Source organism: Mus musculus, chromosome 14 (assembly GCF_000001635.26).
Source record: "Mus musculus strain C57BL/6J chromosome 14, GRCm38.p6 C57BL/6J".
Lineage (NCBI taxonomy): Eukaryota > Metazoa > Chordata > Mammalia > Rodentia > Muridae > Mus > Mus musculus.
Window position 1 is genome coordinate 101,838,125 of NC_000080.6, and position 25,591 is coordinate 101,863,715.

Consider the following 25,591-nt stretch of genomic DNA (forward strand, 5'->3'; position numbering starts at 1 on the left):
TCCATTTATGCTTTTTTGTTGCTGTTGTTGATGTTTTTGTTTTACTTTACTTTTTTTTTCTTTTTCCTTTTTTTTTTTTTTTTTTGAGTAGTTTCTAGTGAAAATGACTCTACCCAGTAAAGACTAAAAGCCTTCTTTTTATTATGCTGAGCTGGGTGTGGCTGCTTGATGCTGGAACAGACATGAAATTTTTATTTTATAATTTTGTCTATCCCCTGAGGCAATGCTCCACTTGGATCCTTTGAAATGGCAGGAAATAAATTACCAGTGGGCTCCAGTCCAGGATGCGGGATGGAGGTTCCAATTCTGATTGGAGCAGACCTCACTTCCAGTGCGTAGGCCATGTGTGAGTTTATATAGGACGCTTGTCTGCTTTTAAAACCGAGAACCGCTAAGCCTTGAAAACAGCATTCTGCTTTGTGGCTGATAAAAAAAGGTTTTACTCAAGCCTAAGATGTAATCACACCACTTGTGTTCTTTCCTTGAACTTTGTTCTCCATGGAGTAGAGTCACTTTCGATTTGAAGTGGTTTCTCTCTAAATACTTAGATGGGCTTTGAGGAATGTGTGGCTTCTCTCTTATCAACCTGAACATTTCGTTCACAAGGTAAGTGCTATTATGTTTTTGTAAAATATGTGGGGTGTGTTTACTCTCAGTTTCTTAAGATTATTCTGTTTGATTTTGTTTTAGTATCTACCTATCTATCATTTATCAATCAATCTATCATCTATCTATCTATCTATCATCTATCTATCTACCTATCTATCTACCATCTATCTACCTACCTACGTATCTCTGTTCCAGGCACCCTGTTTGAGGATTTGTATGTTTTCTAGGCAAGCATTCTTCCAACTGTACTATATTCACATCTGATAATTTTATATAAATGTAAGCATTCAGAGCCAAATTAGGCAGATATGAAGATGCATAATAATTTATTTTTACTTTTCCCTCCCCCAAATATGAGATTTGCTTCCTGTTGGATATGAGATATTGTCTTAATGAGATATTTTTGTTGTCTGCTCTTCTGAGAGTAGGCATTAAAATTGTTAATTTGTGTTTTCAAATAATTACAGATAACCTAGCATTCAGAAATTGTAAACTTACTAGTCAAGATACCATTGTGTTCCTAACTGGAATTTTGCCAATAGGTTATCACTGTGTGTGTGTGTGTGTGTGTGTGTGTGTGTGTGTGTGTATGTGTATGGAGATTAGAGGTCAATTTTGGGTGTCTTCGTCAGTCTCTCCTCATTGTATGTAGTGCCCTCACCTCTTGGACATAATGTTAATTTAAAATTAAATCATCTTGTTTAGGCTGCTCAACTTTTTACTTAGAAATTTCTTTAGGCTTTGGGGCCAACTTATTTCAAATGAAGCAAACATTTCAGTTCCTGGCTAGTTAGTTCACGATGTCTTTGTCTGAAAGCATCCTGGAACAGCCTTCCTCCTCCACAAACAGTTGTTGTTGATTTCTAGTTTCCCTTGCTTCCTTGGCAGTCAGTGTTGCTTTTCTCTGGGCACACTTTTTTCTGCACTTTCCTCAAGTCACCTCAGACTCTGAGGAACTTAAGCTGGTGAATCGGCCTCTTCCTCTCTCATTCTTTCGGATATACCTCTTACTGTGTCTAACACCCCAACTTCGCTGCCTGCACATAGAAAGTACTGGCAGGTAGTCTTGGACCTTGGGGAGGGAGGTGGGGTGTGGCTCCAGGGAGGCCCATACCACAGAGCCGGTGTTGCCAGCCAACCTAAGTGGACAAGCATGTGCCAGCATGCAAGCAAGACATTCCCCTACCCACAACTCCCAGCAGAGCAAAAGCAGAGAGTCCACACGGACTCACCAGGAACTCAGCCACATAAAATACTTTTTTCTTTTTCAAGAGCTGTAAGGGGCGATGCCAAAGCTAATCCTGGTAACCAAATGTGTGTGGTTGCAATGCAGCGCCCTGAAAATAGAACGCATCGTGGTACCACACAGCACGCATAGCACAGTGGCACGCACTGGTTTGTAAGTGGAGGACTGGAGCTTTGAAACTAGATAGGAGGTCAAGCTTGGAGGTGGAGGATAGGTTTTCAGTTTTTTGGAGGCAGCTCTTCAGACAGGTGCAGGGAATGAGTAATACGCCACTCCCCAATGGTCCGGCTCAGCCAATAAGCACCAGGCTTCTCCTTGGTCGGATAGCATGGTCTCTGTGCCTGTCACGAGCTGGATCAGCAACCAAACCCAGATTCCAGGTGTGGTATTCCACAGCCGTTCTGTAATTTGTAATCATAGAAACAGAACGTTCCTCCTCTTATTTCTTCCCTGCCAACAGTTTCTGGGTGGGTGAATGTCAGTAGCTGGAGTTATTTTTAAAGAGGTGAAGCTTGCCGTGCGAAGCTGGGAAGAGGGCGTTTGTTTGCAGAGCAGAGCTGACATCAAAGTGTAGATTGCTGCTCACTGGCTAGGCGCTTGTCCTATAACAGGTAATGTTTAACGTGCCAGTCACAAAGATCACAGGAACAGTGTATGCTCGGGCATAAGATAGCACCACCTTTTTATGCTCTGGAAGACGGAAAGGCTATACGTGTTCTCGGACTTTTTTTTTCTCTCTCTCTTTCGAATACACTTATGCGGCTGTTCTTGCCACCGCCTCTTTGGCTGACTATAATTGGACTTTGAAGTTGCGAACTCGTATCATAAAAATTGGTAACCTTTGTCTGAGAGCAAGCTCGGCTAAGCAATCACTTTCCAATTCTTTTCACAGGATAACATAAATGTTTTTTTGAGAGCTTGTGAACAGATTGGATTGAAAGAAGCCCAGCTTTTTCATCCGGGGGATCTACAGGACTTATCAAACCGAGTCACCGTCAAGTAAGTCTCACTGGTGTGTTTTAAATGTAGAATAATTGTATCATAGCTAAATGTTATATATGTGTATGTGTGTGTGTGTGTGTGTATATATATATATATATATATATATATATATATATATATATAGGAGGTTTGCAGCTTAAGTGAAAATTGTTGCTGAGAAATTTTGTGCTTATGGAACTATCTTTCCTCTCTCTGTCTTTCTTGTGTCTCATTCCAAAATAGACTCTTAAAAAATCGTCTTGAGGACTGGCTCAGAGTGTGAAGCCTTCTGTAAGTGACACGGTGTCAGGATCTTGTTGTAAATCTCTACACTGACCAGAGTGGCGGCTTATATTTGAATGTTTTCCAGCCTGGCCATGCTTGGTTGCTAATGGTAACGCTGTTTATTTTAATTATCAAGCGAATTTAGAGGCTATTAGCATAATAGAAAGGTAAGAAGGGTCAGTTGAAAGTAGCTTTTAGGTAGTTGGACATGGAAAATGACAGGGACAGCTGGTGCAAGCCTCCTTGGTCATATCTGACAGGACTGTCTTGCCTAGGGCCAACAACCTTGTCAGTGGTTGCTTTTAGAATAATGAACCCTTCCCACTGTGGTAGTAGTTTGGGCAAGAAGGTAAAAGTAGAGAGGAACTCACATCCGTGGGCGTTCTGTTGGAGTTTAGGTGGACAGTAGTGTTCATGTGTGAGTGTGTGGTTTCAGGAAAGTTCTTTTAAGCTGTTATGAGATTTTTTTCCCCCTCCAGCAGTCTAATCTGCATGCAGGAAATCAGTAATAAAATTATGTTGCTAGGTAAATGTGACATAGACGTTATATAATTTTGAAATAATGCTTACCCTCTTATCTGGCCTCTTGAACCTAATTAACATGTTTCCAAATGAGGAAACACACTCTGTTCTACTTGTAGAAATAGCGAAAATGAAAAGCTTTGTGCTCTAAAGATTTGTGTACTTACTGTCCCCATAGTGTGGCTTCAGTCATTATTAAAATCAACCAGGAAATCATAAACAGGGCCACGGTCTCATGGGGAAAAACAATGCTACAGATATTTTTTGATAATCTGCCCTGTCTTCTAACAGTCTAACCCAAAAACCTCAGGCAGCACTAGTTGCTTTAAAATCTAACAGTAAATATTTCAAATGAACAACCTGTGCCACGCTGGCCCACCTCTTCCCGTGGGGTGTTTTCTCAACTCCACAGCGATGATATCTGCCTGGAAGAGTCATCTGTCCACATTTCTGATGAATTTGAAAGTACCAATCTGAAGTCTTGTTGCTGAAAATACTTACTTTCACTCTACTCAAGGTCCTTATAATGGCCATTGAAAATGAGAAACTATTTGTTTAATTTTTTTTTTCCTACATAGTACATCCTTTCCTAGGACTTATCTGGGCAAAGAAACTTCAGCCTTTGAAATAGTTTTTCCCTGAAGCTGGTGATGTGAATTAAGTCTAAGTGTGTCCTCCTCTGCAGTCATATTGCTTTGAACCTCGGCAGCCTATACTTGAGGTGGCTTACGGACTGGGTGAAACATGTTTGTTTGGCTCCTGATTTTAAGCGTTGCATACAGGGCTTGCCTGGAACCGCTTTCAGGAGTGGTTGGGTCTAAAGTGTTGACAAGAAATCAGGATCTGGGCTCAACCTTCAGTGAAATTAAATTACTGACAAAGTGAAACTGGGGTTGTGCGAAGCCTGCAGAACAACTTGTTTGAGTGGAAACCACAAGCCTGTCACAGCAAGGTGTGCCTCGCTTGGTCAGGGTGAGAGAGCCGCTCTCAGTCTGCTTGAGAACTCTCCATGCTTGAACCTTGCTGGGCTTAAAGTGTGAGTCCTGGGTGTACCCCAGTGTAAGGCTCAGTGCCTCTCAGACAAGGTTGAAGATCACTGGCAAATGACTGCCCTTGTGCTTTGAGAAAGCCCCTTTCATTACGAGGAACAGGCTTAACGGAAGACAAATGATTGCTTAGTAAAGAAAAGTTTTAGTTTGGATTGTTACATAATACACAGACTTGTGTAGTTCAACTCTTGACCTGTCATTATTATAAATAAAAGGACTTGATATCGATTAGATCGGTGGTTCTCTTGTGGAGGTAGTTTTTCCTCCCTGGGGATGTTTGGCAATATGTGGAGACATTTTTCATTGTCATAGTTGTGTGGGGTGCCTACCCAGTGGGTTAGAGTGACTCTAAGTGTCCTGTAGCCCACAGGACAAACTCAACAGGGGAGGATTTTTTTTTTTCTATTCCAGGTGATCATAATACAGGGGTTCAGAAATTCCCAATGTAGACATAGAAGACCATCTTTGCCAGCAAAAAAGCTATGGGGACTGAAAGACTGTGACCGGACAGGCTTGTGACATAGCTATGATGTCACAGCACGCTTGCTGTCATCAAATAATTTCATTTCTGTGTTAGTTCAGTATGCTTATTTCGGTGGCAAGGCTCCTTGTGAGTTGTCTGAGAGCGTCCGTGTGTGTAGCATTCCGAGATTGTTTGACTCAACTACAAACATTTGATTTGGCAGAAATGTAGCAAGCGACGTGATTATTCGAAGTGCGGTGCTGTTACGGAACCGCTCAGGCTATCATCTCACGGCGCGCAGACGTAGGCTGGCCTTGCTGCATCTGCAAAGCAGCCATGGTATACCAAGAGAAAGCAGTAGCAGCTGGTATGCTCTGTGTGGGGAACAGGAGGTGTTTAGTCTGTGGGTGGAGGACGCATGTACAATGGCTACATGTACAGTGGCTACAGGGAGTGAGGGAGAATTGAAGCAGAGGATCAGTGAGGACAAAAGCTGTTCAAGAGCTGCTGTCTCTGAGTGGCCGGACGGACCCAGCGCCTTGGACATTGCTTTTCAGCAGGGTGTGCCTTAAAATTGAATTTGCAATGCATTCCTACCCACAGAACGGATGGAGAGCACTCCCGGGGCTTCTGTAACTGCATGCACTCACAGATGATCGACTTTCCTCCTGGGCTTCCCTTTGCTGGGAGTTTGAATGTTTTCACAATGCATTTGAAAGATTCTACTCATCTTGGTATTGTGTCTTATTCACAAGTCAGGAGGATCCATTTATGTTTATTTTTTTGTCCCCAAAGGGTTAATAAATAAACCTAGGATTCGATCTCCATGAGTGGCTGATGAGGGCTAACCCAGTATGCAGCTGTGTAACTTTCCCTGCATCTTTATAACCATTTTTCGGAGTTATCCGCATGGAACTGAACATACATATTCCATGGGGAATGAACATTGAGGTGCCCCTGACCCAGTGCCCACAGAGGCATGCCACAGAACACTGGGAGCACCCCCAAAACAGCTGTGAAGGGCTTTGTGATGGTATCAGGTCAGAAAGAGGGGTACACAGTGACTGATTATGTTAGAAATTAACTCATCGGAGGAGTCCTAGAATCCTGTCTTACGGGGCTCCGAGTTGGTGGCAGGTCAGGCTCAGCATTAAAACTTTGCATGATTAACAACTTTTGATTTAAAAAGTAAAGCTCATATTTAAAGCATTGCTTAAAACAATTTCTTCTTTTAGCGTGTGTGTGTGTGTGTGTGTGTGTGTGTGTGTGTGTGCTGTTTGCCTGTGTTGTGAGGGTGCGTTTACCCATCCATGCAGGGGTCGATACTGGTATCTTCTGTCAGCTTCTTTGAGACAGGGTCTCTTACTGTCCTGAAACTTGCCAAGTCAGCTATTCCCGATGGCCAATGAGAGCCCAGCATCTCCTGCTTTCCATCGCCCAGGGCTGGGGTTCCAGGTGCAGGGCCCTATCTGTGCCTGGCTTTTATGTGCACTCTGGCGATTCTAACTTCATTCCTCATGCTTTGCCCAGGAAATACTTTACTGACTAGTGAGCCATCTCCCCGAGCTACTCAAAACAACTTCTATCAAACATTTTAAGTTGCAGATTTGTACAGGCTGTAAACATGTTTGTTCCCCCCAGCCCCTCAGCTCTGCAGTCTGTCTGGAATTTAACACTTCTTCAGATGCATTCTGTTCATAATTACAGAGTGGCCGTGCTTTTGAACACAATATTTCAGTAACAAAATCATCTTCTAGTATGAGTTTAGTGCTGCTTTTATTAAGGTCTTTTATTATACTTTAAAATGTAACTTTAAATAGTGCTATTTTCTGGTTTTTCTTCTTATATATTACCTCAGGGTATAGATAATCAAGATTTTTTTTTCTTGCCTTAAATACTTGCTAGTTGCCAAAGGAACAGTGATTGGAGGTAAAATTAGTATTAATATCTAACCATCACGAAACTTATGGGAAGCTCAAAATGACAGTCCAGATGTTCAGATCTATGGATTCTGAAGCCAGCTTGATTTTTGTCACCGCACTGTGAAGTCATTAAGGCTCCCAGATGGCACTCTGGACAAACAGTCTGTCAAATGGTGGCCGGCTGTGTTTGATGGTATATGTATGTATTTGTAGTTTTTTTCAGGTAGGTAAAAATAATATGAGTACTTTTTTATACTAAGATGATTATGTCTTACATGTTCATAAATGTTTGTATGTGTGCCCCTATGAATATATGCCATGTGTGGGGGTGCTCTCATAGGCCTGAAGAGGGTATTGGGTCCTCTGGAGCTGGCATTACAGACAGCTGGTCGTGGGCACCTTGGCACAAATGCCGGGTGTTCAATCAGGGAGCCATCTCTCCAGCCGCCATTAATGTTTGTCCTAATTTTAAGCCTGGTTTTAGATTATTATTATTAATTTTTTATATGTTTATCTTTTAAATGAGTATTTTGCCATCTCCATTTTTATTCATTTATCTAAAGCAAGCTTAGCGCTATCCAAACTTGGATTTGTCCCCAGAACATGGCAATTTTCACCTGTCACTGTGTGTTACTATTTTCAGTGCTCCCCTTCCTATCAACTCTAGACAAGCAGGCAGAAAGGAAGTTCACTGTGCTCTGTACATCTGTGTCTCCTTGCTCTTTTCTTCAGGGGACAGCAACTTACTGAGAGGGGGACATTAAATCATCTGAAAGGTCTGTGGTCCTGGTAAAGCTGCTGAATTGTTGTCCCTTGCACATCTAAGAGCCCACACCTCTGCTTGGGGACTATGGGACAGGTGATGTTAAGTCCTAGCAGAATGGAGCTTTATTTTGTCCCTGATTTTGGGTATTTCAAGTTCTTAATCTCTTTCTCAGAATCCAAAGCCTCTGGTCGGCAGCCTTTCCTTCCCTCTCTCTACTTCAAATCTCAGACCATGCCCCTGGGCCTGATGCTGCTTGGTCAGCTGGCTGCTATTTCACACTCTGGTCTGGCCAGGGTCTTTATCATCACAGGCAACCTCACCTATATTCGTGCTTCAAAGAGTCTCACTCCATGGCTGATCTGATTAGCAGTTGACACCAGCCAGGCCATGGGAGTTTGACAGGTCTTTGCTTCCCCCTATCAGATTGCAACTGTTTCAAAACAAGGCTCGAAGAGACAGGTACTTTGCTGAAAGACATTCATCTGTCTTTCAAATCATTGTCTGTAGGGCCCTTGTGCTTGATGAATCTTGCTTTAAAAATTATATGCTTAGGCACATCTGTAGTCTCCCCGGCTGTTTGTTTAGATTTATTTTATGCGAATGAGCATTTTGCTCACATGTGTGTCTGGGAAGCACATGTGCCTGGTGCCTGTGGAGGTCAGGGGAGGTACTGGGTCCCCTGAAACTGGAATTATAGATAAGCTGTGAACTTATCATGCGAGTGCTGGCAGCTGAACCCAGGTTATCTGCAAGGGCAACAAGTGCGGAGCCATCTCTCCTGTTCCTCCCTGCTGAGCTACCAGCATTAAGTTGTTGTTTCTCTCAGAGTTTCGTGCTATGTTCTGGCCTGCTTAAACTGATCATCACCATGAAGGCAAACTTTATTGAAAAAGAGGGAATTTTGTTTTAGAGAGGTAGTTTGCTTATTTATCATATGAAAACATTGATACAGAATTTTCTGACAGGTACCTACAATCCACAAATAAGATGAAGTTTGCTTGACCATTTGACAGGAAGTCCTACAAATTCATAGTTGAATGCATGGTGTAGATAAATCCACTGGAGGTTGCGAATGTCAGTTCAGTGCGTAGAGTTCTTGTTGAGCATGCACAAAATTCTAGGTTCAAATCCCCGTCAGCTGGGTATGGTGATGTATGCCCGTTATCCCGGGGAGGTGAAGACAGGAGATGTGCCAGTGTTTGATGTAATCCCAATATAAGGAAAGTGGAGACAGAGGAGTCTCGAGCTACACAATGAGGAGAAGATGAGCCTGGGCTACAAGATATCCTGTCCTCCTGACACCCAGCAATGAGAGAATAGAAACACTCACCAGTTTCTTTGATTAAAAAAAAAAAGTACAATCATTTCATTTCTTTTTTAATCAAGGAACTCTTCTAACTGGAGGGGACAGAGATTTTCCATATGGGACCTCTATGTTCTTATTCATTTATGTGAAAAGTTTCCCCAAATCACAAAACTATTTGAAAACAAGGAACATATATTATCCCTTTTATCTTTTGGTACCCAGTGGAAATGTTGGTATGAAAATTGGATTCTGATCATAATCACATCCTGGGTACTTCAAGAGCACACTGCAAAGGTCCGGGAGGCTGATTCTTCCATTGTCCAGTTTCCCTTCATTCCTATCAGACGCAAAGCTGCCCCAGCAGCGCCGTTGCTGGACTTCTGGTTTCAGTCACCTTTGACTTATCATGGTAGGGTAATGATATGGCACATTACAACACATTCTGAAACTGCGCAGCATCCAAAAGAGGCGAGCTTATCACACCCTCACCAGGAGGAAGCAAAGCAGAGGGGGAACTTTGAACCATGAGTCTTTCAACGCAGTTGGTGGAAGGTTTAGTAACTCCCCCTATCCCTGTATAAAGAATACATATTTACATCTAGTGTGTACACAATTACATGTTTACATCTGTGTATTCACATGACCTCTTAGAAACATGGCCTTTCTATGAGTTTATAGTATGATTATGTACTGTTCTCTGTCTGGTAAAATCCGAAATGCACATTTAAGATTTTCAGGCTGGGAAATACAGTGGGTATATAGGGTGTGAAAATTTCTGTAAAGTTTAAGGGCAAGGAATAGTATTGAAAGCAGGTGTTCCTGGGGGAGGTAATTTCTTATGATAAGTCACAAATGCTGCTTTAATAAGACATTTCACCAACATTTACAGTAAGCCTTCTTCTCAAAGCTAGTAGCATACTGGTAAGTTACCTGTCTGGGTTTGCCTACCAGTACATAGCATTAAAGATAAGGGTGCCTCCCTCTCTAGCCATGTTGACTGTGACACAATTAAATGCCATCTGGAGACTGAATCCTTAGAAAACCGACCGTTCCCTAGTGGTTTGTTTGAACTGTTTCCACGAAACCTCTGGGTGAGTTTTGATTACTTTTCTCTGGGATCCAGCAATAAAATTCAAGTGAAGAAGGGTCACTTGCTGTGACCAAAAGCCTCTTCGATGATTTTTGGTGTCTCCTGAGTTGGGCTAACTCTTGTTTGTTGTGGTAAATATTTAATCTCAGTCAGGGGTTTCTACCCTGCCTTAGATCATTCAGTTCCCAGATAAAAGACATACAACTTTTATATTTATACTAATTGGTAGACAGCACTAGAACTGTGGAGATGTCTACTCTCTAAGCTATTAGTTTCTACTTCCCTATCAATAACCCCGAGTTATGACTTGTCATAGCGTGCCTGGGCAGCTCTTAACTCCAATTGGCCAGCCCTCATGGCCATGTTTTTATGACTCACCTATTCCATGGCATCTTCTCCTCTCTCTCCTCTGTGGTCCTCCTCAGACCCCAAGCTTGGGAACCCAAACTCTGCCTACCTCTCTTCTGCCCAGCTATAGGCTGTAGGCATCTTTACTCAACCAATAGTTTTAAATTAAAGAGCATGGTTACATAGCATCACTTGGTGCACGTAAGGATTCCCTCATCCCTGGGGACAACCAGGGTCAATATTGAGTATTACATCCACAGCAGCAGACCAAACCTCAACACTTGTATTTTTGGTGGCCTCAGCCAGGTCACTTTTGCTCCCTGTGACGGATCAGCTTACCATTGTGACAAATGGTAATTTCTTGCTCACTCTCTATCATGCTGTATGCTAAATTCTAGAACTAGATCACTAAAAATGACAGTGGTAATTCCTGTTTGCCTGAAATCTAGAAGGTACTCAGGCTTGGACGGCAAGCTGCTTCCTGGGAGTGTTGGGCTGCTCAAAGGAAATCAGCAGGCACATGTATGGCGCCTCGCTTAGCAAGTGCCCAATAACTACTAGAGTGTTATTGTGAACATTAGCACAATCTAGTTACCTTTTTTTGATCCTGTGAAAATACATGTGCCTTTGAGGGAGAAAGTCAGCTCTGGCTATTTAAATTGTGATTGTCAATTATGGGTCTTTATTTTTCTGAATTTAGGCAATCTGAGACTCATTGTTTCTACTGGGGGTAGATACTTGACTAGATGTAGTTTAAAAATATTTTTATTTAATTCTGTGTATAGGTATAGATATATGCACGTGAATGTGGGTGCGTACAGAAGCCAGAGGGGTTGGATCCTCCTGGCTGCATTTCCAGGTGTCTGTGAGCCATCCCATGTGGGTGCTGAGAACTGGTTGCTGATGCATTCCAAGAGGAGGGCATAGTTTCTCCAGCCCCTTTAAATAATCACATTAGTAAAGAATTTATGGTCAGTTAACTTGACGTAATCACTAGAGTGAAGGGGCTGCTGTCGTTTCTGTCTCATTGCATGTGGTACCAAGTGGTTGTATTAGTCAGCTTTTTAAAAATTCAGGTTTCCACTGTATTTCCTGAAAATGTCAAGATTTTAATTTGCAATGATTTCCCCATTTTAAGAAAGAGCAAACCAGAAATACTTCCACAAATTCAGATGATGCCATCACAGCACATCCAAACCCAAACCTTTGCATTATTTATTGGCTCATTTTTAATATTGCCTTCTCTCCTTCCCATTTTCGTGAAGTGTCATTTTGGACGCAGAGAGAGGTGATTTACACAGATGAGATCAGAAGATATTATCAGAAAGGATGCTGGAGGGCTTACATTCTCTCTCTTCTTGGAATAGCTGTTCATGATCCCGACTAAGCTCAAGAGTGCATTTCAAGGCAGTTGTCCACTGAGAATAAACTTAACTGCTCCTCTGGGCTGGGCCACTTTGTCCCATCAAAGTGTAAAAAGCCTTGGTTATATGATTGGATGTGAATTTACTCACAGACATCAATAAAGTGTAGTAGGGTTAAGGCTGAACAAGCATGGAGGTTCTAGTTTTACTTACAATGAGAAAGTGAAAAAACAAAACAAGAAAAGCATAGGAGTTGTGGTTTTCTATTGATTTAAAAAAAGATTTATTTATTTTTATGTATATGAGTACACTGTAGCTGTATAGATGGTTGTGAGCCCTCATGTAGTTGCTGGGAATTGAATTTAGGACCTCTGTTCGCTCCAGCCCAAAGATTTATTATTATAAATAAGTACACTGTAGCTGTCTTCAGATGCACCAGAAGAGGGCGTCAGGTCTCATTATTGATGGTTTATGAACCACCATGTGGCTGCTAAGATTTGAACTCAGGACCTTTGGAAGAGCAGTCAGTGCTCTTAACTGCTGAGCCATCTCTCCAGCTCTATTGATATTTTAAAAATATACATTATAAGATGATAGGTTTTTTCTTTTTTTTAAAGTACCTGGCTACCAAGTAATAAATAGAATAGACAAAAAAGTTGTTCGTTGCTTATCATTTGTTTGCTTCTGGAGAGTTTAGGCTAATGAAGCAGTAAGCGTTCAGGGGAAATTTCCTGGTGTAATTTCTGGCATTCTGGGTGAGATTTGGTGGCTGAAGGCTTCATCCTTCATCTATCAGACACACACACACACACCGTTTTGTGCCTCTCCTAAAGTGGGTGGAAGATTTGTAAGCATCGAGCAAACATGCACAGTACCCCATGCAAACAGTGCCAGCTTCACTGGAGAGACTTTCAATATGAAAGGAAAAGGCCACCTGTCATACAAATCTAAGTGTCACACACTAATCTTCCCAAATGTGACTGGTATGATTTTTGTAATGTTATCATCTGAAAAGCATATGAAAGACATGCTTTGAAGGAGCACAGCTAAGATTAGCCAGCTTTTCCTAAGCTTTAAAGGAAAGGAGGATTTAGTGAGTTTGAGAGAAACACCTGCCTTGAATTAAGCACTGTTTGCATTAACCCAGCTTCAATTGTTAGTTTACCTAGAGTTTGCTCTGTGTGCCCAGAACAGTTGGGGGAGCTATCCCTGAACAAAATTTCAAGTACCAGGGTTTCTGCTGTTTGATTTCATTGTAACAATATTGATAGCTGCCAGCCCAAAATGCTTTGTATTTTTTTTCTCCTCAGTTAACTGAGATGTGGAAATTCTCGAAGGACCGGTGTTCAGTGTGCCTGTTCCTAGGCTTCTTTTGCTTCATCTTGGAGAGAAAATTTCTAAAAAAAAGTGTACTGCCTTATAAAATGCCACTGCTAGCTCATATGACATGTGACATTGGAGAGCCCAGATTGGTGCATTTAGTTTTTCAAAGAGGCGTAGTCTGTGACTGGGAGGAGACAATGTCTTAGTCTGTGGTCTGTTGTTGTTAGGAGGCACCATGACCATGACAAGTCCTATCAAAGGAAGCAGTTATTGAGGCTGGGTTATAGATTCAGAGGTTTGGTCCATTATCAGCATGGAGGGCAGAGTGGCAGACATGTTGCTGGAGAAGTAGCTGAGAGTTCTACATCCAGATCTGCAGGCAGCAGCAAGACAGCCACTGGGCTTGGTTTAGGCTTTTGAAAACCTTAAAGCCTATCTCCAGTGAATTGCTTCCCTCCAGCCTCCTAATCCTTTCAACTAGTGCCATTCCCTGATGACCAAGTACTCAAATCTATGAGTTTATAGGGACCATTCTCATTCAAACCACCGCAGACAGTATGAGCATCATTATTATTAGCTGTAGGTAGCCATAGCATGCAGCATCCCAGATTACTGAGAAGTGACCGTAATGTCTCCACTAAGAAATGGTGGAGTGGTGGCGCACGCCTTTAATCCCAGCACTTGGGAAGCAGAGGCAGGTGGATTTCTGAGTTCGAGGCCAGCCTGGTCTACAGAGTGAGTTCCAGGACAGCCAGGGCTACACAGAGAAACCCTGTCTCGAAAAACAAAACAAAACAAAACAACAACAACAAAAAGATTAAAAAAAAAAAGAAATGGTGGAGAATCATAACTACTTTATTGAAGACTATGGCTTAAGCTGTAGGTAGACCATTGGGTTTGGATGTGATACCTTCCCGTATGGACAGGAATAGTGTTTTTGTTGGGCTGAGGGGCTGGGCTAGATTTGTAGTGAGGTATAGGTGGGGGTACTCCCTGGGTCCTCACCTGTGGACCTTTCCTCTGCTACCTTTAAAACAGCACCCAATGAATACGTAACATTCATTATCTATAGATTCCAAACCTATGAGCAGAGAAGATAAACAACTTACCTTGTACCTTGAACAAAGAAGAGAAAAAGCTTAATTAATTTTTGGTTTGGGTTGTTAAGGGGCTTTGTCGTGACTCATCGCTGTGACCTCTAAGGCCAGGGTGGATTGGAGTGAGGTGTAGCAACAACATGAGGAAATCACTGTGTCAGAGGGTCCTGAGCACCTCAGAAATGTTGCTGTACTCACTCAGGTTTCAACACATTGGATGAGGGTTGTTAGACTCTGTCAGGTGGCTCGCTGCTTGCTTCTAAATGAGACACAGCCAGTCACTCTCCCCTTTGCTTCAGATGCCTGAGGGGAACTGAAGCAGAAAGAAGACAAACTTCCTCAGCACTGTGACCTTGGGCAAATAATCAAAGTTTGGGCTTTCAGTCATTGGTTGTCTCCTTCTGCCGTGTTGCCTAAACAGACTTAAATAGCATTGGAAATTGGACTTCTATTTTGCTTTCTTGTGCTGTGTGCCTAACATTGTCAAAAGTCTATTTTTAGCTGTGCCAGGTTTACCCTAACTCAAATTTGTAAACTTGATCGACACTCCCACATCACACGCCTGCCAAATACCTGTGCGTTCTGATCTTCAGATTCTCTTCCTGCTTTGTTTTTAACTTACTTCAAGTGGAAATAGTAAAATGTGTCATCAAATTCAAGATCATTGAACTTTATGGTTTTCTAGTTGTAGGAATGTTAAGTGCTAACCCATGTGTTTTAGGCTGGGTGAACTATAGTTGAGAAATAACCAGGTATTTGAATTTTATTGATTGGCTTACATAAATGTCTTTGTAAATTCATATATTTATGAATGTTCAAGCGTATTGTTTGTCATGATGATGGAGCAGACCTAGTTAGTATAAGGTGAGAGTTATAAAACTTTACTAATCTAAATTGCCAGGGACCACACTGCCACACTTTGACCTTTGTAGAGTGAAATGGAACTTGTCTAAAAATAGACCTAATAAATACCTTTTATTTAGATAGTTCCTTGTTTACTGGTTTCTCACTCCATTTTGCTTAGCTTTTTGAAAAACAACAAAAATTTACAGATCCTTTTATCTTTAACTTCAAGTAAACTGACTTCTGAATAAGAAAATCCAAAATAAGATATTATAATTGCCATCACTTAGGTCTATGAAAATTTATACAAAGCTTTAACGATTGCTAATTTGAAACTAACCCTAAAGCCCAGATTCTATGGAAAAGATAAGTTGGTTACATTACCTATTTTACTGGACTAAAGAAGAAAAAACCCCTACAGTATGCTGCCTCTAAGTCCTGCTATCCCTGTAGCCACTGGAGTTTTAAACAGGTGGTCACCACAGAACATCAAGTGTAACAATAAATAGCACAGTCTAATTCCAGTAAGATGAAACTCTGCTGTGGTTACAAGGGGTGGCGCAGGGGAGGACAGTTAGGGGTGGGGGATGGGGATCAGACAGTGACGCCAAAGAGCAAAGTCCAAGGCATGAGTCAAGCTCTGAACTCCTTGCAGGGAGCTCCCGTTGGCTCACCAAGCCCTTAGAAACTATTTCTATGGTCTACGTGAATAACCAACCCACCACCAACAGGAAGAAGTCCTCATGGAACTTTTCCTTTGTCAATGTAATCTTTTAGATTACCAAAGTCACACAAAGCTGATATTTGTCCAAGCTGAAAATATTGCAGGAAAATAAAAATAAGAATAGTTCTCTAACTACTGGATGGGTGCAATTTGATGATGTATCTATCTGAGCTTTATAGTTATCTATACATATAAAACAGATTACACACACACACACATGTATATGAAGAAAAAGATACTGTGTGCAGGTGTGGAGATTTGAAATGGTGACATTTTGCTTGATATGTGTGTAAACTTCAAGCTGATAGGTTGGTTGCTTGGCAGATATGAAACTCTGCTGTGGGGACAGTATATAGGGGCTAAAGGCCACATGCTTAGTAAATGGTGTGACTGGAAGTCCTCATGTGACTCAGCTGCACTTTGCATTATAAAATTCTGCTTCTCTGAACGTTCAGGAGAGAGACAGGGTAATTGAATGAAGGAATTTTCTAGTTTGTTGTGTGTGTGTGTGTGTGTGTGTGTGTGTGTGTGTGTGTTTGTGCGCAAGCGTGTGAGCTTCCAGAAACTGCTTGGGTAGAATGGATGTTCTGGAGATAATGGAGGTGTTTGTATGTTTTGGTAGTTACAGGTAAGAAATTATAGACTGGACTTTTTACCTAGAGGTCAGTGCTTTGAGCAAGCTCTTCTAAGATTCCAGTGTGCACATATAACATGGGAGTGTGTTACAATGCAGGCCTTGGCAGGGAGGTGTGGGAGCTGAAAGTTTGTTTTTAGCAGGGCTGGGCAATAGAGACCACACTCTCAGTAGGAAAGGTGTATTATATACTAACATAAGGCTTAAGGAAGGTGTTAGGGTAAACAACTCCTTCACTCCTCCTGTTAGACAGGGCCATCCTCACAGTGGCCTCTGTTTATGCCTGCACTCTCCTGCTTGTTCAAATGGTGACTAGTAACTTCAGGTCCAAGCTGCAGCTCTGTGCTCTTCTCTTCTCCGTGAAGGTCTTCTTAATTATCATCATATGCCTGAATTTCCCAGCCTTATTATGGTATGATTTACTTATAATCAAATTTATCCAGTTTGTGCATAGTCTTAAATTTGGTAATTGAATGCAGTTGTGTTATAATTACTGTGATCCAGATGTAAGACACTTTGGAAGCTCCCACATGCCTCTTAGTGGTCAGATTCCTTCCCTTGATGGGTGATTACCATGATTTTGACCACAGTGGATGATCTTGCTCCTCATACTCATCAATACAGAGGTCATGAATAACCACCTCCCACTTTTTTTGAGGCAAGATCTTACTATGGAGCCCTGACTGGCCTGGGATTCTAGACCAGAATCACTCCAAACTCACAGAGATCTATCTGCCTCTGTCTCCTAGGTCTTGGAATTTAAAAACTGTGTGACTAAGTACAGACAAAGAACGTATACTTATTTTCCCAATCTTTGGTATACTGTTGAAACATGAGTATAAGTTGGCTTTGCCCTTTCTCTCACCACCTTCAAAACGTAGACAAGAATTCACTCCTCAGTATGTTTTCTAGAAATGTTTTGATATTCTATCTTAGGAACTCTTTTACTCTGGATCAGTTGACAGTAGAAACATTACCCTTCCAAGAACAATGCCGTAGCCCACCTGTAAGCAGCTGGCCACCTTTCTGGACCCAGTTGGATACCAAGCTCAGTTAAGAGAATATAACACTACTGTATGTTGTAGACTTGGGAAGCTTACATTATAATTGCAACTGTTTGTATGGTATCCAAATTTTCCTCATGCCTGGGGAAAACCTACAAATCAAATGAGTGGAGTGGACAACTATTCTTGGGCTTAGGCTCCATCTGGCCTCATTCACAAAGCTGCCTAAGAGAGGAAGCCATGTTACCGGTCTTAGCTCAGCCACAGTCATCTGTGGACTCTGGCAGCTTCTTCCCACCTGTGATGGCTATTCTTGGATTTCAATTTGACTACATTTGGAATTAACTAAAACCCCCAAATGGAAAGTATACATGTGGTGATTTTTTTGCTTAATGTGAAGTGATAAGATCTGCTTCTAATCCGGATCTTTGAGGTACCATATCATTTAAACTGGGAAATCCCACCTCTAATGGGGTACACTTTCTATTGGAGGCCCATATACTTGTAAGAAGGAAGCTTTTGATCTTGGCCTGCTTGCTCTCACCTTGCTGTCAAGTCCATTCTTTCACTGGCATTAGAGCCTACTTCTCTAGGGTTCCAGGACATTCTGAAGACCAGCTGAGACATCCAGGTGCATGCACTGAACAACTGCTGGATCCTTGGACTTCTATTCATAGTCATCCACTGTTGGATTAGCTGGCCATAGCCTGCAAATCATTCTAATAAATTGCCTGTCTGTCTCTCTATCTATATGGCATGTAATGTATTATACATGATATGTGATGTGGAATGTAATATGCTTATGTGTGTGTATACACATACACACATACTCACTCTGTAGGTTTTGTTACTCTAGAGAACCCTAATACACCACCTATCTATCCTCATTCTTATACAACATAATAAAGGCAACACTAGACCCTGTGTAGAGGGACCCCTGTGAGGATTAAAAGTTGCCACAAACAAAGAGCCTCGATGTTAGTTAGGCAAGACACAAATATTCTGAAACTACCAGGAGTTTTTCTAATATCTCTGATAGATATATATTCTCTTCTTTCCCAGAACTCCAGAAGTATGTACAATCTGCATGCCAGTTTTGTATGAAGAGAAGTAATGGCTTTGTGATTGGAAACATGGTAGTCTTGAGAGTATTGGAGGAGGGCACATCACTTAGATGATGGTACAGTTTTATCTTTGGAGAGGAATAAGTCTGAGAGAAATGAAGGAGCTGTCATTGGAGGATAAACATTCCTAGGGGGAAAATGTGGAGGAAGGAGACAGGTGGCCGCAGGACTCAGCCAGGACACTCTCAGTCAGGGAAGGTGGCAAAACTGGGTGACCAGCCTATAGTGTCCACCTGACAGCATAAAGAAGGCCCTGGGGGACCTCTGAATACTCTTAGAGGAGAGTTTTCTTTTTCCTTATTCGCTTTTGAGAGTAAATTAAGATTTTATTTTTTATTTTTTTTAAATTTTTTTACTAATAACTCTAAACCACAAGGCATGGAAATAACAGATTTAGAGAATAGTTACACTTTCCCCTTAATCTTTGGTCATTTTCATACTATAAGAAATTATACACATTTTATTTTATGAAAAACAGTATTTACCAGTCTTCTTGGGATAAAATATGAAAGTGAAATGACTTTGCTTCTTCATGTTAAATCTAAACAATAATGAAACTTGGACTTGGGTGTCCCACAATATTGGAACACTTGCCTAGAGTGCTTGATGTCCTGGGTTCAGTCTCTAGCAGCATAAAATTCAGAAAAAAAAAGGAGATAAAATTATAGAGGAAAGCATAACGATTCTTATTAAACTCATTATTTTGGGGCGATTACTTTTATTATTTCCTCAGAGACTTTTTTACATGTGGGCGACATGTCTCTAACTTTAGATAATAACCACAGAAAGGGTATCATTAAGAAGTTAGAAGTAAGTAATTATGTCTAAGGGTTAATTCCCTTTGAAATTAATTCTCAATGGGTGAAAATGCCAGATGCAGTAGGCCTTCAGTGTAGGAAAGTTCTCACTGATCTTTCCTTTGGGGCTGGAGGGTGAGTTCAGGGTCTTGTGAAGGCTAAGTAAGAGCTCTTTTGCCCAGATAAGCGCGCTCTCTCTCTCTCTCTCTCTCTCTCTCTCTCTCTCTCTCTCTCTCTCTCTCTCTCTCTCTCTCTCTCTCTCTCTCTCTGTGTGTGTGTGTGTGTATCCTTTTAGTCCTTTCAAATGGTTCCACTCCCTGGTGAGTAAGCATTCAAATGTGTGAGCCTATGGGGCCATTCATATTCAAGCCAGCACAAGAGTATTAAGCATGGTTTCCGTCTGTTGAGTGGGCTAATTAGACAGCCGTTGGTTACCATCAAGTTACAGGTGCTTCCAGTGCACCTGTCTGAGTATCTGTCATACTGGTGTAAGTACTTTATTGTAGTACTTCCTACCCATTCTGAAGTAATTTCACAATCAAATGTTAGGTGCCTTTTTTATGCTCTGTTGGAAGATTAAGTAGAAATTCGGGGTTACACTGTTTAAAAGTTTACTTAAAACATTTATTTTTATTTTATGTGTATGACTACTTTTGTTTGCATGTATGTTTGTACCGTGTGTGTACCTGATTCTTGTGAAGTCAAGAAGAGGGTATTGGATCCCCAAAATTTAGAGTTATAGATAGTTGTGAGTCACCGTTTGGGCACCAGGAACTGAATTCTGGTCCTCTGTAAGAGCATCAAGTGCTCTTAGTTTTTGAGCCATCGTTCTATCTATGCTGAAATCTTTCTTCAACAAATTATATATTAGAATTGCTGTTAAAGAATGTCTTAAGAATTACTTATTAGTTTTCTGCTATTAGTGATCATAACTGATTACAACTGAAAACAATATAAAAATAATTATTTTATTTTCAATTATGTATACGTATGTATCCTGTGTAGGTTTCTGCATGGAGTACATTTAGTGCCCATAGATGCCAGAATGGGGTATCAGATTCCTCAGTGTTATGGTTACAGGTGGCTAGTAGCCACCTGATGTGAGTCCTGGCATCCACATTTGAGTCTTCTAGGATAAACAGTATTTGCTCTTAACCTCAGAGCCACCTCTCTAGCACCTAAATAAGTTTTTTTTTTTTTTTTTTAAAGATTTATTTTATTAATATATGTAAGTACACTGTAGCTGTCTTCAGACACTCCAGAAGAGGGAGTCAGATCTTGTTGCGGATGGTTGTGAGCCACCATGTGGTTGCTGGGATTTGAACTCTGGACCTTCGGAAGAGCAGTCGGGTGCTCTTACCCACTGAGCCATCTCACCAGCCCCCTAAATAAGTTTTAATTCATGACTTTCAAAAGTTAACTTTCTTCTTCTTTGGAGGTATACTGGGATTTGAACCCAGAGTCATGAGCCTTTTACATCTTGCTTACATTTAAGGAAAGATACATATATTTTTTTTAATATAAAGGACATATCTGCCCTTCCTTGATGGCAAGTTACTTTTCTGTACAACCACTGCACATATTAATTTATACATATTTTGTTTTTATTTTTAAAAAGTTGGTTTTCCTTTCTCTCTAGTGCCTTCTGCCTCCACTTATAAGTAATTGTATTTACAGAAACCATACAGATGTTGTGATTGTGTGGGATTTCCAGTGAGGTGCCCTTGTGTCTGTGCCAGCTTCCCCTCACATTAGATGTTTTTTTCTGACATTTAGTTCAGACTCTGCTAAATGAAGGAAGTTTAGGTAACATAAAAGCTACGTCTAAATGCCTCGCACTGGTCTTCAGGGACATAACAGGAGTGAATGCAAGGGATGAGGAAGCTCAGGCACGTGACAGCAGTGTCTTACCCTTCTGACCGGACCGGCCTTTCAGAAATCCTAGGGCGGAAATTTCCTCAGCACTGCTTGAAGTGTTTTGTTCTGTGTGACTGAAGATATGCTTTTTTTCCTTTTACCTCTTTTGGCTTAGGTGTTCTCCACTGGAAACCATGGGGCGTTGCTGCTTATGGAGTGTTAAATAACCAGTTCCCTGACCTTCCCTGACCTTCAGAGCCCTGGTCCAGAGTGCCCTGAGAGGCAGCTCTGCAGTGCTTTCTGAAGCATGCCTAAGCACAGTGAACTGCATCGAGTGTTCTTTTATTTCTTAGTCAACACTTGAAAACCCTTGGCAGTAGCTCCAGGCTTTGCACTAACTTTGAGCTTCTTTGTGCTTTTTATTGCTTATTTTTAAACTCAAGTTGGGTTAAGGCTAGATGAATTATGTTTCGGTTTAATTTTCTTTTTACAAAAGTAGCCAATTTTGACGAAGCTATCACTTGGGTCCGGGTGGAGCTTTAATTTGCTGGGTTTCAAGGGCAGTCAGTGGCTTTCAATATTTTACAATTCTCATTATTATGTGTGAATGTGACATACATGTGTGGGCCCACCATGACACTTGTATGGAAGATAGGAAGACTACTTTATAGAGAAGAGTCTCTTCCATTTTTGTATGGGTTCTAAGACTCAAACTCGGATAGCATGAGGCTTTTGTACCAAGCGCCTTGAGCCACTGAGCCATCTGGTCAACTCAACTTTCAGTGCTTTGATCTTTTTAGCTTGCATCAAAATCCTCCAGATGAATCTTCAGATTATGGTACTAGACCTCTAATTCCAGACAGGATGGCCTTCAAGAGGTTCTTGGGGTTAGAGGAGGCAGTATAGGTAGACACTCTATCGCATCTGTGGAAGAACCTGGTGGTCACGGTCATGTGGTATTGAGGCGCTAGAATTCATGAGTTTCTGTGATGGGGAATTGTCTTGGGCCCTGTTTTTTTGGCTCTGAAGCTGCCGCTGTGGCCCCTTACTAGGGCAGCACAAGTGAAAAGATGAAGACTCTCGGGGATTAGATGGTGTAACCCCTTAAGTTCTAAGTGATGGCCAGGGATAATGGCAGTGAGTCCATAGAGTATAATACAGAAAAGGTTCCTGGGTAACACAGTAGAATTGGGTTGGGATCAGATGTGGTGAATGGGAGCAAGAGGGCTGGGGAAATCATTTCGTTCATGATCCTGGGAAGGTTTTGGAAAATCACTCATCAGTAAAATGAGAATTGGTGGCTCAGACCTGTAATCCCTGTAGCGCCTAGAATTCTTATCACGTAAGATTCATCTCAAAAACAAACAAAACAACAACCCCTAAAATCAAACCACAAAAATACATGAGTGGAGGAAATGGAAGCTTACTGCAGAATATGTGTCAGTTTAAAAGGCATTTAACAAGGTATATTGAATTGGAAAGCTGATAGGCATGCACAGTTGTATTAAACCTGAATTGGAAAGCTAGTTAGGGTATTAAAATCACATGCATTTACTCATTTCCAGTGGTTTACATAGGACACTTGGTAATACTCTCAGAATATTTTGAAATTACTATCGTTAGATGAAAGCACAAGTAGGACATAGAAGGATCATGCTTACACACACGTGCACACATGTGCGCGCGCGCACACACACACACATATGGAGTTAAAGGTGGTATGTATTTATGTAATCATGCAGAAATTTAAAGAAAAGTTCTTTATAGGAATTATAAGAAACAAGGTAATATATCTAAAGAAAATATGAAGGCATTTTTTTTTCTTGGATAGTAGTTACTTCACTTCATTTATTTCCAAGCCTAGCATAGGTTAGACTCATGAGATTTAAAAGTATCTTTATAAATGACACATTTCTCATTCTGTTTCCAAAGATATATATCGTATATTACATATATATGTATGTGCAGTTCATTTTATCAATTATATATAGTCTGTGATGTTAACTTATTAATTTTATGTATATTTAAAATTATATATATATATATATATATATATATATATATATATATATATATATATATATATATATAAATTTGAAAGTATACACACACACTTTGCTATGGGAAAATATTGTCTCTCATTAAAAGCCTTTTCTTAATTTATCTCAAATAGTTTTATGTGAAAATGTAGTAGCAATATATAGTTTTGAGTAGAGTTTCACTGAAATACAGCTGCTGCCCCTGGCCTGGTTGGCTGTGGATGTGGGTAGGAGTGGAGGATGAGAAGCAGGTAGGTGTCTTGGCTTTCCAGTGTTTGACATGCTGTGAATGAGGGTTTAGGTCAGGTAAATTCAGGTTTAAGTTTTAACTATGTAAGCCAGTGCTATAGAACTCTATCCGGAACTGGACACCTATTGTCCTCAGGACTGGCTTGACCACTTGAATGAGCCCCCAGGCATGTTGGTTGTTGATGTTCTCACAGAAGGTGGCTTTGGGAGGGCCATTGGATGCTCACTTGAGATTCTCTTCTGCCTCTCCTTCCTATAGTTCTGTCCTAACAGTCATTGCTGGCGTGAGAGGGAATGAGTACAGCATTTGGGGTTATCCACACCCCTAAAAGAGACCTCACCTGTGCTCTGTAAGGAAGCCTCAGAAACTCGTGGTTTAAGTTGGACTTGGGTGGAATCAGATTTTTGTTTGCTGTTGGAATGAGTAGAGGTTTGTTTAAGTCCCCACAGGGAAAGAGTTCTCATGACACTTGGCAAGACATAACCAAACCACCAACAGGAAGAGCAACAGCATTGTTCCTGCTTTGGGTAATGAGACAGAGAGCTGAGGCTCAGCTGCTGGAGTGAGAAAAGGCTGGACAGGCGCTCCTGACATGGCTGTCTTTCTTTCTGTGTGTGAAGTGGTGTGCCTCCTTGCTGTATAGAAGCATATGCAACGCCTCTCTTTTGTGTAATAAGACAGGAAATGAAGCTGAGGTGGCTTCCCAGTTGGAACTTGCTTGTGTTGAGGAGAAAGAGGATTCCTCTGATTAGGAAAGGAAATTGTGTTTGTGGGAGTAGAGGTATTTTATGACAGATTACTTTTTTCCTGGGCCCAAGCTCCTGTAATAATGACTCAAACTCAAGATATATTTACAAATACCTAGGTCATACAGCTAGGCTCAATCCCTGACTAGTTAATGATGTAAAATAACCCACTTATACTAACCTACATTCTGCTATGTGGCTGGTTTCTTCTGCTCATGTGCTATGCACCTGTCCTCCTCAAATCTTCCCCAAGGACTCTCCCCACACCCGACTCTATCCCAGAATTCTTCCAGACTATCAGATGCCCCACCTTCTATTCTATCCTTTCCTATAGGCTATAGGTTTTTTAATAGACAAGTAATTCATCCATACAATACACAAGATCTTCTCTCTACTTGGGAGTGGGGCAGAGATGGAGATGCTGACTGACTGCTGCTTATAATAGGAGGGCAGCAGGGCAAATGAACAAATCAGATCTGAGTGGAAGATCCCTACCTGGAATCTAAGAGCTTGAAACTCATGGGAAAGGCAGGATAATAAAATGGGGGAGGTCCCATTACTTGCTCAAACACTTTACCAGTTATCAAGATTTAAATTGTGAATGAGGAACACATAGTTATAATCGAGTCTCTTTAAAAAGGTACTATTTGTGGTGATATGATATGGATTATTCTGATGTAGTATACTTTATGTACAGGTATATTTGACAATATATGACCATTGTGGAGCACATGCTAAATAGGATCTAGATTGTGTGCACTAGGCACTAGGCTTATACGTAGGTTGGTTAGACTTTCCAGGAATGTATCACAATATCATTGTAATTGAGAAATGGAAGATCAGAGGTAAACTTCAATAAGGTTTCCAGTGTTGAGTGCCTATCTCTTCTGACCTGTAATTCAGCTTTAGTGGGTAATATATTTAGAAGTTGCTGTTGAAATCTAGGCACTAAACTGGATCTTACATCTACCACCCTTGAGATTTTATTCTCATTTATATGTGTGTATGTGAGCCTGTGTGCATGCAGGTGCCTGCAGAAGCCAGAAGAAGTCATTAAGACCTCAGAATGAAGTTATAGATGGTAGTGAGCGGCCCAGTGTGGGCATGGGAAACTGAGCCCCAGTCCCTCTGCAAGAATACAAAGCATTCTTAACCACTGTGCCATCCCTTCAGCCCTGGGCTCATCCTTCCATCTGACAGTA

General features: G+C 41.2%; 1 protein-coding gene across 22 annotated transcripts in view; it reads left to right on the forward strand.

Annotated features, from left to right (window-relative positions):
* Positions 1-25,591, forward strand: part of Lmo7 (LIM domain only 7) — a 204,781-nt gene that overhangs the window by 108,197 nt on the left and 70,993 nt on the right. For 12 of the 22 annotated variants that reach the window (NM_201529.2, XM_006519176.3, XM_030247869.1 and 9 more), the window contains exon 4: positions 2,748-2,854. In NM_201529.2, the coding sequence (NP_963287.2) occupies positions 2,748-2,854 (107 nt within the window). The other 10 variants (XM_006519184.1, XM_006519191.1, XM_017316070.1 and 7 more) reach the window with 9 other exon arrangements.